General features: G+C 37.0%; 1 protein-coding gene and 1 pseudogene across 2 annotated transcripts in view; both read left to right on the top strand.

Moving 5' to 3' along the window:
- The window catches only part of CHM (CHM Rab escort protein), a 229,309-nt gene that overhangs the window by 119,430 nt on the left and 91,883 nt on the right, over positions 1 to 17,996 (top strand). For both annotated transcript variants that reach the window (XM_059157117.1, XM_059157118.1), the window contains one exon: positions 14,216 to 14,293. In XM_059157117.1, the coding sequence (XP_059013100.1) occupies positions 14,216 to 14,293 (78 nt within the window). The remainder of the gene's footprint in view (positions 1 to 14,215; positions 14,294 to 17,996) is intronic.
- On the top strand, positions 9,030 to 9,913 carry LOC131821211 (prefoldin subunit 3-like; annotated as a pseudogene).

The following is a 17,996-nucleotide window of genomic DNA, read 5'->3' as shown; positions in this document are numbered from 1 at the left end:
GAACTATGGAAGGAACCTAGATGTCCATCAACAGATAAATGGATAAAGAAGATGTGATATATATATACAATGGAATACTATGCAGCCATCAAAAGAAATGAAATCTTGCCATTTGTGATGACGTGGATGGAACTAGAGGGTGTTATGCTTAGCGAAATAAGTCAATAAGTGAAAGACAATTATCCTATTATCTCCCTGATATGAGTAAGTTGAGAGGCAACATGGGTGGTTTGAGGGGTAGGAAAGGAATAAATGAAACAAGATGGGATCGGGAGGGAGAGAAACCATAAGAGACTCTTAATCTCACAAAACAAACTGAGGGTTGTGGTTGGGGAGGCGGGTAGGGAGAGGGTGGTCGGGTTATGGACATTGGGGAAGGTATGTGTAAACCTGGTGATTCACAGACCTGTACCCATGGGGTCAATAATCCATTATATGTTAATAAAAATAAATAAATAAATAAATAGAAGCAAAAAAGAAAAAAAAAGAAAAACCCACACTATACCAGACATAGTCATAAAGGGCATTACATAAAAAGTATATTACTGCCCTGATTTATAATTGATGTCTATTTACCTGTGTTATTTGTACAGTTTGAGTTTTGAAGAGCTGGTTGCAAAATGGATCAGTGATTTAAATAGGAAGTATTAATATAAGAAATGAACAGATCATGTATAGAATGTCAAAGCAGAGAATGAGGCCAAGAAAGGAAATTAACCAAAAGAAATGTCATGGAGAGCCTAAGCAGACTTATTATAGACTTTTTGGCTACATCTTAAAAGTTTGAACCAAGGGCAGCTTTTTGAGTTTGAAAGTTCTTTTTAAATGAATTTGCTTATGTAGATATGTGGCAGATTAAAAGAAAAAAAAAAAAAACCATGAAGCTGCTAGTCTGTGTGTTCAGACTAAAAAGTTCAGGTTTATTAAAAGCTTAGTTTAAATTATGTTTAAAGAGTAAATTAGGTAACAGTGCTTTCCCTTCAAAATCTCCATTGATGTCATTGTAATAGGCTATGTTGGAGAATTACTGAGTTGACTTGGTGTTTCTGGTTTGCATACAAACCGAGGAGCCATTTTACATATGGTATATAGATACAGAGCATAGGTCATGACCCAAGCATATAAATTGACCTCCAGTATTTTTGGAAGGCTTAGTTTGTTTTTTTTTTTTAATATTGAATGATAACTTAAATTTTTTTAAAATTCCAGTATAACTAACATACACTCTTATATTGGTTTCAAGTGTACAGTATAGTGATTCAACAATTATATACATTACTCAGTGTTCATCATGGTAAGTATATTCTTAATCCCCTTCACTTGTTTCACCCATCTCCTCAAAGAAAAGAGAGCTAATGGGGAAAAAAAAAAAGATTGAATGATGACTTGTATTCTATAATTTATATTAATTTATTCTGGTCCCCTGGTGCTGTTATTAATACAGATCTGTTTCTGTCATATAAAACATAGTTTTATTGTGACTTTTCCTATAGAAAGCTAATTTAAGGACTATTGGAGAAGCTAAAAAAAAATGAGTACATCATCCATAGAATATCAGCAAGAACAGAGGAAGCTAGATAAATGGCTAAGATCTATAAAATAAAGGCAGTTTCTGGGATTGAGTTTCCTGAAGGCTATATATTGCTATTTGGCAGCTTTTTCTAAGTTAAGCATGATTATTATGCCTTTCAAGAATGAAGCAAGGCCTAAATGGCAGTCTGTCCATCCCCAACCTTTTCATGAGTGTGAAATTTGCATCAAAAGCCCCATTGGGGCACCTGGATGTCTCAGTTGGTTAAGCATCTGCCTTCAGCTCAGGTCCTGATCTCCGGGTCCTGGGATTGAGTCCCGCATCAGGCTCCCTACTCAGGGAGGAGTCTGCTTCTCCCTCTTCCTCTGTCCCCCACTCATGTATTCTCTTGCTCTCAAAAATAAGTAAAATCTTAAAAAAATACCCACTGGACTCAGATACTTGTGATCTATGATTTTTTGAATTATCAGCAGTGCTGTGTCCTTACAGGTGCATGGTAACTTTGAAGACTGAAAAACTAATCTGTTCCTCGTACCCTCTTGTGTAGATATCTGTACCCAGAGTATTAAGTAACAGTCTTAATGAATGGCCAGGGTAGATATAGTGGTTGTTAAGGTTGGTAACAATTAGCTGGCTCTAATAATCACACCCTAGTTGGAAGAGGAGTGTTTCTGCAAAAATCCTTCAGAGCTCTACTTGTACAGGGAGCCTTGAAGAGTTAAATGTGATTGTTAATATCTGAATTACCCTAAACTTGTCTTCAGGAGGACATATCCTTGCTACATCCAGTCCATCAGCAATTCTTCTCAGCTTTATATCTCATACACATCTTCAGTCTCTCAACTTCATCTCCATTGACACTACCCTGCTTCAGGTTGCCATCATCTCTCACTTGGTCTTACTGCAAACATAACTGGTCTCCCCTTTTCCACTCTTGACCCATTGACAATTCTCTACACAGCAGTCAAGCTCATCTTTTAAAAAATATAAATCTGATCCAGTAATTCCACTACTGGTTATTTACCCAAAGACTATGAAAACATTAATTCAAAAGCAAATAGCACCCTTATGTTTATTTCAGCTTTATTTACACTAGCCAAATTATGGAAGCAGCCCAAATATCCACTAATAGATGAGTAACGATGAAGATGTGGGGTGTGTGCAACAACATGGATGGATCTAGAAAGGATAGTGCTAAGTGAAATAAGTCAGGCAGAGAAAGACAAATATATTTATATACCATATGATTTCACTAATATGTGGAATTTAAGAAACAAACAGAAAACAACAACAAAAGAAGACTCATGATGTTTTCCAGAGGGGAGGTATGTAAGGAGGTACATGAGATAGGTGAAAGGGATTAAGAGTACATTTAATATGATGAGCACTGAGTAATGTGTAGAACTGGTGAATGGCTGTATGGTACATGAAACTAATATAGCATTGTATGGTAGCTGTACTGGAATGAAAATTTTTTTAAAAAATTTTATTTATTCACTTGACAGAGATCACAAGTAGGCAGAGAGGCAGGCAGAGAGAGAGGAAAGGAAGCAGGCTCCCCGCCGAGCAGAGAGCCCAATGTGGGGCTCAATCCCAGGACCCTGGGAAGGCAGAGGCTTTAACCCACTGAGCTACCCAGGCACCCCATGAAAATTTTTTAAAGTAAAAAAAAAAAAAAGATATAGTCCAATGCTATAAAATCTTGATAAATGGTAAATCTGGGTGATGGGTATAAAGAAGCTATATTGTGTTACTGTTAGTACATTTGAAGTTTTTCAAAATAAAAAGTTTTAAGAATAAAAACAAAACAAGTTATAAATCTGATTATGTCATTGTTCTGCTCAGAACCTTTTTTAAAAAAAATATTTTATTTATTTATTTGACAGCGAGAGATCACAAGTAGACAGAGAGGCAGACAGGGAGGGGGAATCAGGCTCCCTGCTGAACAGAGAGCCCAATGCAGGGCTGGGTCCCAGGACCCTGAGATTGCTACCTGAGCTGAAGGCAGAGGATTAATCCACTGAGCCACCCAGGCACCCCTACTCAGAACTTCTGGTGGCTTCTCATTGTACTTTGAATAAATTTTAAGGTTTTCACTCTGGCCTTTGAAGATCTGCATGATCAGGCCCTTGACTACCTCTGTGACCCCGTTTCATATTATATTTCTATCCTGTTCACTGTGTTCCAGCCCCACACTGGCTTTCTCTCTTCCTCAAATACACTAAGCTACTTTGCACTTCCAAGTTTTCCAATTGCTGTTCTTCTGCTTAGACTATTCCTCTAGATCTTCACATGCTTGATTTCTTCTGGTCACTCAGGTCTTGACTCATATAATTCCTCAGAGAAGTTCTCCCTGATTATCCTCTCTAGCATTCATACCCTCCCCAGGTCACCCTTACATTATCCTATTTTGTTTCAGAACACACATCAATATCTACTATTATTTTATCTCTTATTGTCTCTCATGTGCTAGTTAAGTTGTATTTCAGCAAGGACAGCATTCGTCTAGTTTATTTTTATATCCCTAGTGCTGCCCAGAACTGCATCTGTTACATAGTAGGTCTAGTTTCATAAATATTTGGGAATGAAGAAGTAAATCTCAGTGCTTGTCCTTATCAACATCAGTAGTTCTCTTAGAACTGTCACAGTTCACTTCTGGGAAGGTAGTTGAATTGAACAGCTACCTAAATTGCTTACATTTAGATGAAAATATAGGCCTTGACTAATGCAGGCAGATTCTCAGAGTCAATAACAGCAAAGTAGCCTACAAACCCCACATGTGTGGTATAGTCTATAATCATTGTCCCTTTTGCTGTAGAAAGTGGCACCTAACAAAAGCTACAATTTATGGAATGTTTATGATATGCCAGGCACAGAATAAACACGCCACTGTTGGGTCCCCCAATAATGGGTCCGTGGTCAAAGAAGTGAGACTGATACAAAGCGGAAGGTTAAGCAAAGCTTCATTTCGCGCCAAGTATCAAGAATCAAACCGACCGTCAAACAGACCAGTTGGGGCCGCACCTTACAGAGAGGGCGACCCCTCCCTGCCCCACAGACTAACTTTTATAGAGCAAGGGCCATGTGGTTGAGCCTGACCATACACAGGTGGCCAGTGAACTACAATTCACCCCATAGTAGCTATTTGAATTAGCCTATCACCTTAGTCAGAATGGGCGCCCAAAAGGCACCCCAAGGGCAGGGCCCATACTCCTTGGTAGCTAGGAGACAGTATGCGCTGATTGAATGTCTCCACCTTCCCTGACCCAACCCACCCTTGTATTTGGGCTTTGTTACCTCAGACTGGTTTCCGGGACTTGTTTTTAAGTAAGTCCCCTGGGGGAAGGGACCCGGGACAGTTTAAGTTTTAAACAACAAAGTTATTTATTAACCGGATGGAAGCACTCAGCTAAATAGGTCCTTACAGCCACATTCATTAACTCACTTAGTCCCTTAGACAACTCTCTGTGACTGGTATTACTATTACCTGCATTTTATAATCTTGAGAACTAAAGTGTATTCATACAGATAGTAAGTAGGGGAATCAGGATAGGCATGTAGACAGTCTCAGCTCATAGACCATTATATTGATTTCACAACCATTTTCAAGAGCTGATCTCTGCAATTTGTATGTCGTAGCTGATATTATACACTTGACTTTTAGTGACCACTTAGTTTTGGTGAATGGCTGCTTGCCAAACAAATTCCCTTGAGTTCTGTTACCAGGACCAGTATCAAGTAGGGCTTGTCATTTTGGTCATACTGGACCACTGTGAGTGAGGCCATGTTGTAATGGACCACTCATTTGAAGGTTTTTGTTTTGTTTTGTTTTAATGGTCTTGCCGGATAGTCTAAAATTTCATGGAGTAATGAATCCTAAGAACTTACACCAAGGCTTGGGATTGTTATGAACATAACTGTTTCCTAAGGCTACAGGAGTCGGTTCCTATTGTTTAGCTCATGTTCTTAAGAAAGCACTTAGTTCTGGACCAATAGGAAGTTTGTGCTGAGTTGCATGACAATTGCTTGAGTTGCAAAGGGATTCTTGAGTAGGGGAGAGGAGATGAAGCTGTCCAATTTTGCATTCCCAGGAGACAGACCAATTACAGCAACAATAATACTTCCCTTACCCCTGCTTCCTGCTAGAAAAAAAGAAACCAGATACCAAGAAAGAAAAAAAAAAAGGAGGGATGATAGTATAAACACATTGCTAAGAAATATAAACATGATGTGGTAATATAAATATGCGATATAAGTATATAACCCATAAAAATGCTATATACTACATAATATGTATTAAACTTGTGTGTATTTAAATATATAAAAATAAATGTAAACACATACAAGAAGTCTTCCCTGTACTCATTTTTGTGGCCAGCAGATACTGGATAACATGATAGAAAACTCAATGTGTTGTTTCAAATATAGTACTCTGATAAATGTATATGTCTGAATATAGTTAACAAGTAAATACAACAGTTGAACTTTGTATAGATGCAATCACTGAAGCTTTATTGTCTCTCATGAAACATTACTGTTGAATGAACTTCTGCTTTACCAGTACAATTTAAGTGGGGATATCACTAAAGTACAGTGATGATAATCAGTGGTCACTCAGAATTCTCTTGTAACGGACCTTTTTGGTTTTTAATAGCATTTGATAAAGTGTTTCAAAGGTATTTTTGTAGTGACTTTTTTTGGTAGTTAATACCTACTATATTTAGTACATTTGTGACGTGAGCAAAACCCCTGCGTCCCACCAGGAGGTCGCGATGTGTAAAGAAGAGATAGAGAGATGGATATGATGTAACTCACTTGATCTTTATTGGGACGAGGTCCGCACCACTATCGTGGTCCGGTCACGGTCCGCTGGAATTGTCACGGAGAAGGAGACGTCGCCTCACAATCTAGACAGAGAGGTCACCGCAGAAGTTGAGACTGAGAGCCAGCGGGTGGTCGGCAACAAAGCTGTCGGGGCGTCGGTAACACCAGCGATGATGTCCTCCCTACAGGGAACTCGCTTCACCTCAGTCCAACCCGATGCCTCTTTTATATACTGTGCTAAGTCTCCTTCGAAAACACATTACATCACTTATTTTTCTCATGCTTGCACATCAAAAACACACACATGTCAAAAACATTTTTTGGTCTTTACGATATTTCGTATAAGTAAAAAAATGTTTACAACTTTTTGCTCCACGCTAATCTTATCACTGCACGCATATGGTTTAGGCTTACTTGCTATGTGGTATTTGCTACGAGGCTAGTTTGTTATCACTACACGCATATGGTCTAGGCTTACTTGCTATACTACGAGGTTAGTTTGTTATCACTACATGCATATGGTTTAGGCTCACTTGGTATGTGGTTAGTTTGCAACTTGTTTCTGTTTTTCATTTAGTAGGAGTTTGCTGTTACTATATATTATTTATTCATATACTTATTACACTTTATTTATTAAAGGTTCGTACTCACTACAATTTGTAATTTTGGTTTTGTTTTTTGTTTTTTTGTTTTTGTTTTATTTTGTTTTGTTTTTTAGGCAAGTCCCATGAAATATATACTTGCTTGCCCCTAGGCCCCATACAACCCTAAGGTGGGTGTACAGAGCTACCTTGCTAGGCATTATGTTAGACCCCAAGATGAGTGGTATGAACTGCACCAAAGCTGGGGCCTGACTGGCATCTCAATAGTATTCACTGTCTTCGGTAGCTTAATTGTCCATCATTAAAGGTGTGTTAACCTTTGGGTTGCTAGGCTGCTATTTAATTGTACTGGAAGAAACATTTGTCTTGCAGAACCTTATTACCTCCAAATAATTCATGGTTACTTTTCTATATTTGAAAATCCCTAGCTTACCAATATACTTTATAAATTACTTCTTAAAATGTGAATTGCAAAGTATTCATAATTTGCTAGGTACTCTAAAGATGAGTATTCCCATGGTTATTCCTACTGTAAGTTTATGTTCTATCCAAAATGAAGTGCATATAATCCATTTCATATGTACAAAGAATAAACATGTACTTTTTATGAGACAAAATGTATAGAAATTGAGAATTTATGGTATTTTTTATAATAATCTTTGCAATTTGTCAAGAGTTAGAACAACTCAGAGAGTAACTTTGACCATCTGACTTCATGTTGCTTTCCTTTGCAATGCCAAGAAAAGATGGTATGGACAGTGAGGCAGTTTGTATGATAGTTAACAGAGAATCTGCTGGAACCATATTGCCTGAGTTTCCACTCAGCCATACCATCTACTAAATGACCTTGAGTAAGTCACTTGACCTCTCTGCCTTAGTTTCCAAATCTGTGAAACTCTGCCTGTAGGATGCAATCTGTTAATACATGTAAAGCTCCTGGCATTTAGTAAGTACTTAGTGCTAGCTGTGATGATCATTTGTATTATTATTGGCAGTTTGCCCCAAAGACCTGTGTGTAAGCAATTGTTATTTCCCCACTTCTCTTGTAATTCCCTGCTTCTTATTTAAAAGTCTGCTGTTTGAGTTTTAAATGCTGCTCTCAAATACTGCTTGCTATTCTGCTTCTTACCTATGTTTACTCAGTAACTCATTGCCACCAAATATCCCTCTCTCAACCAAAATTGTTTTTCATCAATCTCATTTTATGTGGCACTTTTTTTCAAGCTAACTGAACATGAGTTCTCTCCTTGCTGAGTTACAGATAGAAACTACAACAGGTGAGTGGTCACACAAAAGAAACTATTTGCAGCAAGTAAGGAGATGGTGGGGAATAACTTCTAAAGCCATGACTCCTCGAGCAAGGGTGAATGGGTACCTTTTATTTTAGGGTTCAGATGAATATTTAGATAGGAAAGACTTGTCATCCTCTGTAGAGGCAAGCATAGGTTGCTCCTTAGGGAAACATGCCTATACACACATTGTATTTATGTAAATGAGGCTTCTGCTCCTCTCTGGACAGAGATTTTAGTATTATAATGAGATAAAGGTACTGTCAGTCATTCTAGATGTCAATCCTTGGTCTATCTGTGCAGGTGCAAGTCAGGGTCAGGGTTTGCACTAAAACTGGTCTGGACTGGCTGGATGTCTTGTTAGGGCAGTGGCTATGGCTTGAAGGGTAGTTTTGGTTTCTGTTTGCCTGAGTTATGAGACAAGCTGGCAGGAAGAGCTTAAGGAATAATGTGGGACAAAGGTTGGTGAGTGCAAGTAGATGGGCAGTAAAGGTCAGTTCTTAGGATCTAGCTGATGACAAAACCACTGGCTTTTGTCACTTGGGCATAAGCTATGTGAGAAAAACACAGATGTGAGAGAAAACAAATGCCACCATTGTGAGCAACACATATTTTCCCTAAGGGCATGACTGGAATGGGAAAAAAAAAAGCCAGTGAGAGGGAGCATGAAAAACATATGCAGATGTACACTTTTGCAGTTGTGTAAATTTATGGTAGATATCAAGTAATTCTTTCCAAGAGCACAAAATACAACCTGTTCTTGTTTAAAACTAAGAGGAAATTTGATGAATTCTGACAGTGTCTGGTCATTGGACTTCTTCCTTTATAACATCCACACAATTGGTGCACTCACTTCCCCAAGATAATGGCCGCAAAGGACAGTTGTGGGTTAGGAGAAATGGCCAAAGGGAATGGACAGCAGCTCCACCTAGGGATTCCTGAGGCTGTGTTTGTGGAAGATGTAGATTCTTCATGAAACAGCAAAGGAATGAGACTGCAAATACAGTACTAAAGAGGCTGGATGAACAGTACCAGAAGTATGTTTATGAACTCAACCTTGCTCCAAAGAAAAGGAGTCTAAAGGGTTAGATTTCTGAAATTAAGCACACTTTAGGAATTCTAAAATAGATGCAGAAGAAAATAGAGTCCCGCAGTTCACTGGAGACCAGATTCTTACAGATAACCTGTATTGCAAAACTTTAGTTCTTCCTACTGGTAAAGCGTGTCTATGGTTGGGGGCTAATGTAATGCTTGAATATGATAATGATGAGGCTCAGGCGTTGTTGGACAAGAATTTATCGACTGCCATAAAGAATCTTGATTTTCTTGAGGAAGACCTTGACTTTTTTCGAGATCAGTTTACTACCACAGAAGTCAGTATGGCCAAAGTTTATAATTGGGATGTAAAAAGAAGAAACAAAGATGATTCTGCCAAGACCAAAGCATAATGCTGGCAAATAAAAATGTGGTTGTATAGTGACTAACATAACACAGTTAAAAAAATGTGGTTCAGTTTTCCAATCATGTTATTTTAAATACCCCAAAGCTTATCCCTTGTCAGTCTTTAGGTTGACATGACTTTGACCGAATTTCTTAATCACAAGAACAATAATGAAAATTTTAAAAAAGATAATTACCATTTTATAAAAACAAAATTAGTTTCAAATATTTTATGAAATTAGCCATATTTTCATTTTTTTATTTCCAAAAAGTAAATGCTACTTTCATCATTTTTTTGGTTTGTCATTAAAAAAAGTCTTAGCTGAGGAGTTCCTGGGTGGCTCAGTGGGTTAAAGCCTCTGCCTTCAGCTCAGGTCATGATCTCAGGGTCCTGGGATTGAGCCCCGCATCAGGTTCTCTGCTCAGCAAGGAGCCTGCTTTTCCCCCACTCCTCCCTCTGCCTCTCTGCCTATTTGTGATCTCTCTCTCTCTGTCAAACGAATAATAAGTAAAATCTTTAAAAAAAAAAAAAGGTCTTAGCTGAAATAGCTGAGATATGTTGTGGAAGCTGAATTCTGGACACTTTTCTTTATTGGCTGATGCTACTCCTACTTGATGTGGTTAAACCAGTGTAGAGGTAGGTAAAACACTAGTTTAAATATTTCCAAACTTGTTTTCTTTAGTACATATGGGGTTTTATCACTTTCTGTTGCTGTTAAGTACATGGGTTTTCATGAAATACTGCTTAGCCAATAACTATTATAATCTGTACTTTTCAAGAAATGGTAATTTGCCTTCCTAAACAGTAAGAGGGCTATTGAGACTGTTTTTTCTTACCCCATAGATGTGCATAGTGTCTTTGCAATGCCAACAAAAGGGAGATCTTGGTTAACATGAAATAACAAAATTCTTTAGCCAAAATTCTTGGCTAAGGTAATTTTGTATTTCTTAGCAGTTCTCCAAAGCAGCTGAACAGGAATGTTAAGATAAATATAAATCTGCAGTAGTTGAAAGGATTTGTGAGCTTTTTTATTCATGCTAAAACCTCATAGGAAGAGTAGGAAAATCCCTGTGGAAAGCCTTTGGTATGGTGGCTAGCACTGGGTGATACAGATTCTGATAAAAACACAAATGTATTATTCCATCTCCATGTAGTACAGTATATACTCATACAATGTTTTGTACTTGCATTTCATGATATTAAAGCATTGAAGTTAAAAATAACATTCATATAAACCAATCCTAAACATTCTTTACTTTCTTGTGTTTCTTCTATATAGTATATGTCTACTATTAGTTAAATTGTGTTGAAAACCAGGTAATTTGTTGATGGCTTACTAAAATAAATGGTTATAGATGCCTCTATTACATTATATACTTAAATTCATTTTTCAGAGGACTCATTTACCCTAAAACTTAATAGCAATTAATTTTCAAATGAAGGGATTCTTAATATTATATACTAAAGTAGCAATGCATTTCATAGTGTAATTGATAATGAAAGGAGGTCTTTGTAAAAAAATGCATTTAATTTAAGTGGATTTCTCATGCTTTTGATAATACCATAATAGTTGATGGCATAATATTTTATGATTTTTTAACTGTATACAACTTCTGATCCTGAACTTTATCCCCTTGGTTTTCTTGGAATGTGGGAAAATATTTAAAAATTGTTTTTTCCCTGATGAGGGGATTGATGTGTATGTGTGCGTGCGTGTGTGTGTGTGTGTGTGTATAAAAACATGGATCAGTATGACTGAAATGAAAAACTCTAAAGGTCAGTTGGTTACAGCTCATCTATAGCTGCTTACAAGGAAGTTGGAAACACTGATGCTGCTACTCATGTAACAAAGATATCCCCAGGCAAATGAGAATGCTGATTGTGTGATTCACATTTTTAACTTGATTGTCCATTTTGGGACCTTAACCTGATTTAGCCTATTTATTTTTAGTCGGCCAGTAATATTTCATGTGAATGTGGCCTCTTTCAGTATCAGTAGGAAATTTATGGTGAAGGTTGGGCTGATTATCTCAGTCATATCAAGATTACTATATTGGTACTCCCCTACCAACAACAGGGGTTAGAATACCACCCGGGAAATATATCTAAACAGTCTAATAGATGATTTTTTTTTTTCTAACCCTCTGTAGGATCTGTCCAGTGCAGTGTCTCAAATAGTACCAGGTATACCAGAACAATTAATAAATGTCATTCTATAACTTGATATGTGACTGGTGAACAAGATTAGCAAGAAGGGAGAATATCTTGTAGCAGATGCCCTGGGTAAAATTTGCAGTCTAAGGGTTTTGAGTACATGAAGTTTTGCTTGCTTGCTCTAATGTACCATTTCTTATATTCTAAATTTCTCAATGGAAAAAAAAAAACTAATTTCTGTTTCATTCTATACCAGAGTGAATTATTACCTAACCCCTATCCTAACTGCCTTGGTTATATTCAGTCAAATGAGTAAAATTAAGAAAGATAATAGGAGTATTATGCCATACTTAGTGAATGTTACTTATCTCTACCATTTATATTTTTCATTATAATCTGGTTATGAAATATTTCAAGAACACTCCAGAAAGTACACAATAATGTAAAGGTCACCATGTAACCATTCAGAGTTTTGTCAAATCTTAACATTTTGCCATATTTTCTCTCAATATATTTTTTAAGAAACTTCCAGTGTAACTTTTACTCCTCCTCTTTCCAGAGATAAAACTATCCTGAATTTGGTGTTTATAATTCCCTTAAATGTTTCTTCACTTTTCCTACATATATATGTATCCATCAATTATATATAGTAGTGTTTTGCATATAAAGTTTTGAAACTTTCTATAAATAATATCACTCAATATATTCTTTCCCAATTTGCCATTATCACTCAATTTTTATGTTTTTGCCATTTCTCCATGTTGATAGATGGGGATGTAGTTCATTCATTTAAATTGCTTATGGTATTCCATTATACAATGTGAAAGGTTAACCCAACTGCAATGAGAGGGTACAGTCCCCACAAAAATGCCCATACCTCAGCTGCCCCACCCCATTTGTTGTATCTGTTAATCCTCACTTCATGTGTTGTATAATTTTAGATTATGAACATATCATAAGGGATTTTATATTATAAACATACCATAAGGGGATTCTATCTGTGGTGCTTTCATGTGGCCTTATATCACTTCATAAAGTTTTAGCAATTGCTTCCACCAAGTCTCCAGAGGTACTACTGACCCAGAGCCACTTTTCCTTCATGGTGTTTTATTGGTTAAGGGTTTCTTGGATCATGTAGTGTAATTTCAAACTCCCAACCTTGTGAGGACAGACCACTGGTTATAAATATAGAGTTATATTCCTCTACCCAGGGCTTTGGATAAAACAATTTTTGTTTTGTCTCTCTCTTGTGGTTAAGTGTGGTCCCTGCACACACACCCCCTTCATCTTTTCACTGAAGTGTAATCCTTTAAGGATCCAGACATGATGAGAGAATATCTCATTTTCTATTCCCTGCCTTATTGGATCCTAAGGACTCTCCTGTCCCCATGTAAGCATTAAAACCCAAGCCTTTAGGTTCATGAAATAGGCAAACTCCTTAGAACTTCCGCAGCATTAACTCATGTGCTTACGGCTCTAGTTTTCAGTTCCCAGTGTAGTTTTTTGGTGAGCAAAATCTTTAGGGGTCTCCCGGAATCTTCCCTACTTGTTTCCTTCTTAAGACTTCTCTGTGGTGGGGCGCCTGGGTGGCTCAGTGGGTTAAAGCCTCTGCCTTCGGTTCAGGTCATGATCCCAGAGTCCTGGGATCGAGCCCCGCATTGGGCTCTCTGCTCAGCAGGGAGCCTGCTTCCTCCTCTCTCTGACTGCCTCTCTGCCTACTTGTAATCTCTGTCTGTCAAATAAATAAATAAAAATTAAAAAAAAAAAAAGACTTCTCTGTGGTCACTTTTTTCTTTTAGGTTTAGTTGTTTTATTTTATTTATTTATTTTACAGGGAGAGAGAGAGAGAGAGAGCGCATGCGCGCATTAGTGGGGGGAAGGGCAGAGGGAGAGGAGAGAGAATATCAAGCAGACTTCCTGTTGAGCACAGAGCCTGACCCCGGGTTCAATCCCAAACCATGAGATCATGACCTGAGCCAAAATCAGGAGTCTGATGCTTAACCAACTATGCCACCCAGGCACCCTTCTGTGGTCGTTTCCTTTGGGGGTTGCAGACATTACCTCTTGAGGCTATTTGTAGCCTATGTGTCTTAGGTGGTTTGGGGGGAATAGCTGAGCTTCGTTTGGGGATACTTTTGGCTTGATCATAATTCTTGGCTTGCACATTGTATTATTAATTCTGATATCTCTTGCTGCATCAAAATATTACTAATCTTGTGAGGGATTCTTAATACCATGACAAAGAAAATAATAAGTTATCAAAGTTCTTTTTGTGTAAGATCACTTATTAAATAGAAGATATTTCAAATAAAATAATGCTACCTTAATTTTCAGTTCAAGAATCCTAATTCACACTTTCCTATTCTCTTCCTAGGATGTGTGCAGTGTTTGGTGGAATCTATTGTCTTCGTCATTCAGTACAGTGCCTTGTTGTGGACAAAGAATCCAGAAAGTAAGGATGATATAAGTTACATTCCTATAGTTGCACCCTAAGCACATGTGAAAAATGCTAAAGTCAATTTAAAAAAAATGATTCTTCAAAAATCCTCCTTCATATTAATATCATATCAACCTTGATTAAAAGTAATTTGTATGTAGATCCTCCAGAACAAAAAGTGAGTTCAGGATATAGAAACTAAATTAATTTCCCTGCAATATAACTATAGCTCCTGATTATCCGAGCTTGGAAGACAAATCATTTCAGCTGCCTGGGGGTAGGTGGTGAGTGATGTTAGTTTTCCTTGTGGCCTTACCTCCTATAATTGATTTTTATCAGATGACAACAAAGCCCTCTGTTATTGAATTTTTAAAATGGAGCTTACCTAAAGACTCATCAGATTAATCTCTGCTGATAATGCATGTCATTCCAAAGAGAAAACACTTTAATGATTTTTTAGGTAGATTGTTATAATAAACTATGCTACCCTGTTAGCTGAGGATAAATTCTTATGCAATTATATTAGGCCTGCAGACTGGTTTAGGATTGAAATAAGAATGTACCTTCTTTTAAAAAATGCCAAGCATTATCTATTTATGTCTGTATTTTTATATGTCAATTGTATTTTTCTAGGATTTATTATTTAGTTACTCATATAATGATCTAAATGGCAAAATTTCTTATAGACTAATTATAACACCTAGAGTTGGAGAAAAATTCAGGTCTAGAACATGTAATATTCAGGCAGTGAACCTGACTCAAAAAGTAATTCTCTAGTATAAGATAATACAGACATGCAGTTTAAAGACTTATAAAGTACTTTTAGCACCTTAATACAAATGTACCACATAAGTGAAAAATGATAATGTATAGTGAAAAATCTATCGTTGAGGGCCCAGGATATTCATATACTGGGGTCATGAATAACTCTATGGAGGTTCATGAAGGAATTACTGTTTTTAAGCCTCTTAGAGTCATTTTCCTTATACATTCATTTTGAAGCATAAGTGTGTTCCCATAATGGAAAGCCAGATAGTGAATTGTTTATTTGGTGTTTATTTGCTTACATCCTTTTTACCCTTTTTTGGGCCCAATTCCAGTTCTCCTTATAACACTTAGTGACATGAATAATTTACATGGCTCATGTTTCTTTTTTGAAAAATGGATACATTAGTATAGTAATAGCATCTGTTCAACCAAAGGTTACATTTACCTTAACTTTGTTGTAGTTTTTATTATCAGCTCTGAAGAGAGGAAGTCGTCTTTATGATCCTCTACAGATTTCAGTTGCACCAAATAGCTGGGGGCTAAGGATCTAAAGACTAAACATTGGTAGTTTTCAAATTTTAATGTGCCTAAAGAATCACCAGGTAAACTTGTTCTGTTTTTGTTTTTGTTTTTGAGGGAGATTTCTGTGCCTCACCCTCAGAGAGTGAATTTGGATAATGTGATTAGACTAGAGTCAGGGAACTTGCAGTTTTGAGGAACACCCCCAAATGAATCTGATGTAGGTTCTCCATAGATGACATTAAGAAATACTGATCTGTAATGTAAAGTTCAGGATTTGGCCAGTATTGTAAGATAGACTGGGAGCTTTAGATCTTAATTCATTCTAGGCCCTTATGAAGATGATCCTTCCAGATCTGTTGGAGTCAAATATGAATTTTATTCATTTTTTTTGTTTTTTGTTATTTTCATTAAGCTATAAGTGTTTTTTCTTTTTATTTTCCCCAAGTTTTATTTAAATTCCATCTAGTTAACATAAAGTGCAATATTAGTTTCAGGATTAGAATTTTGTGATTCATCACATACAGTACCCAGTGCTCATCACAAGTGGCCTTCTTAATAGCCATCACCTATTTAACCCATCCCATCTCCCCTCTAATAACCATCAGTTTGTTCTCTATAGTTGATCTGTTTCTTGGTTTGTCTCTCTTTTGTTCCCACCTGTGTTCATTTGTCTTGTTTCTAAAATTCCACGTATGGATGAAATCATATGGTATGGTTTTTTTAAAGATTTTATTTATTTATTTCACAGACAGAGATCACAAGTAGGCAGAGAGGCAGGCAGAGAGAGAGGGGAAGCAGGCTCCCTGCCGAGCAGAGAGCCTGATGTGGGGCTCGATCCCAGGACACTGGGATCATGACCTGAGCGAAGGCAGAGGCTTTAACCCACTGAGCCACCCAGGCACCCCATGGTGTTTGTCTTTATCTGATGGACTTATTTCCCTTATAATAGTCTCTAGCTCCATCCATGACATTACCAATGGCAAGATTTCATTCTTTTTGATGGCTGAGTAATATTCTATGATATATATATGTACCACATCCTCTTCATGGATGGACACTTGGGCTCTTTCCATAAATTGGTTGTCCTTGATAATTCCAGTGTAAACATTAGGGTTCCTGTATCCATTTGAATTTCTTTCCTTTGTGTAGATACATAGTAGTGCAATTGCTGGGTCTTAGGGTAGTTCGATTTTTAACTTTGTGAGGAACCCACATACTACTTTGTAGGGTGGCTGCACCAGTTTGCATTTCCAAAAACAGTGTAAAAAGGTTCCCCGTCACATCCTCACCAACAGCTCTTGTTTCCTATATTGTTAATTTTAGTCATTCTGACAGGTAATACCTCATTGTGGTTTTGATTTGTATTTCCCTAAATCAAAAGCTTCTGCACAGTAAAGGAAACAGTCAAGAAAACAAAGAGGCAACCCACGGAATGATTTGTATTTCCCTAATGATGAGTGAGTGATGTTGAGCATCTTTCTGTATCTCTTGGCCATCTGTGTGTCTTCTTTGTAAACATGTCTATTTTTGTCTTCCCATGTTTTAACAGATTATTTTTTTAGGGTGTTGAATTTGATAAGGTCTTTAAAAATTTTGAATACTAATCCTTCCTCAGATATGTCATTTGCAAATATCTTCTCCCATTCTGAAGGTTGCCTTTTAGTTTTCTTGACTGTCTCCTTTGCTGTGCAGAAGCTTTTTATTTTGAGGAAGTCTCAGTAGTTTATTTTTGCTTTTGTTTCCCTTGCCTCAGGAGACATCTAATAAGAAGTTGCTATAGCCAGTGTCAAGGAGGTTACTGCCTCTGTTCTTCTCCAGGTTTTAGTGGTTTCCTGTCTCACAATTAGGTCTTTAATCCATTTTGAATTTATTTTTCTGTATGTTGTAAGAAAATGGTCCAGTTTCATTCTTTTGTATACTGCTATTCAGTTTCCCCAGTACCATTTGTTAAAGATACTGTCTTTTTTCCATTGGATATTCACTCCTGCCTTGTTGAAGATTAGTTGACCATATATTTAGGTATCCGGGGTCTTTTGTAGTTCCAATACAAATTTGAAGATTCTTTGTTGTAACTCTGTGAAAAATACTCTTGGTATTTTTATAGGGACTGCAGTAAATGTGTAGATTGCTTTAGATGATATAGATATTTTAACATCTATATTTGTTCTTCCAATCCATGAGCATGGAATGTTTTTCCATGTCTTTGTGTTATCTTCATTTGCTCTCATAAATGTTGCATAGTTTTCAGAGTACAGATCTTTTACCTCTTTGGTTATGTTTATTCCTAGATATCTATGGTTTTTGGTGATATTGTAAATCAGATTAATTCCTTGATTTCTCTTTCTGCTGCTTCATAATTGGTGTATAGAAGTGCAACAGATTTCTTTTTGTTGATTTTCTATCCTGTGACTTTACTGAATTTGTGTAT

Source organism: Mustela lutreola, chromosome X (genome assembly GCF_030435805.1).
Source record: "Mustela lutreola isolate mMusLut2 chromosome X, mMusLut2.pri, whole genome shotgun sequence".
NCBI classification, from domain to species: domain Eukaryota; kingdom Metazoa; phylum Chordata; class Mammalia; order Carnivora; family Mustelidae; genus Mustela; species Mustela lutreola.
Note: the sequence above shows the minus strand (reverse complement) of the source record. Positions and strands in the feature narration are given on the sequence as shown.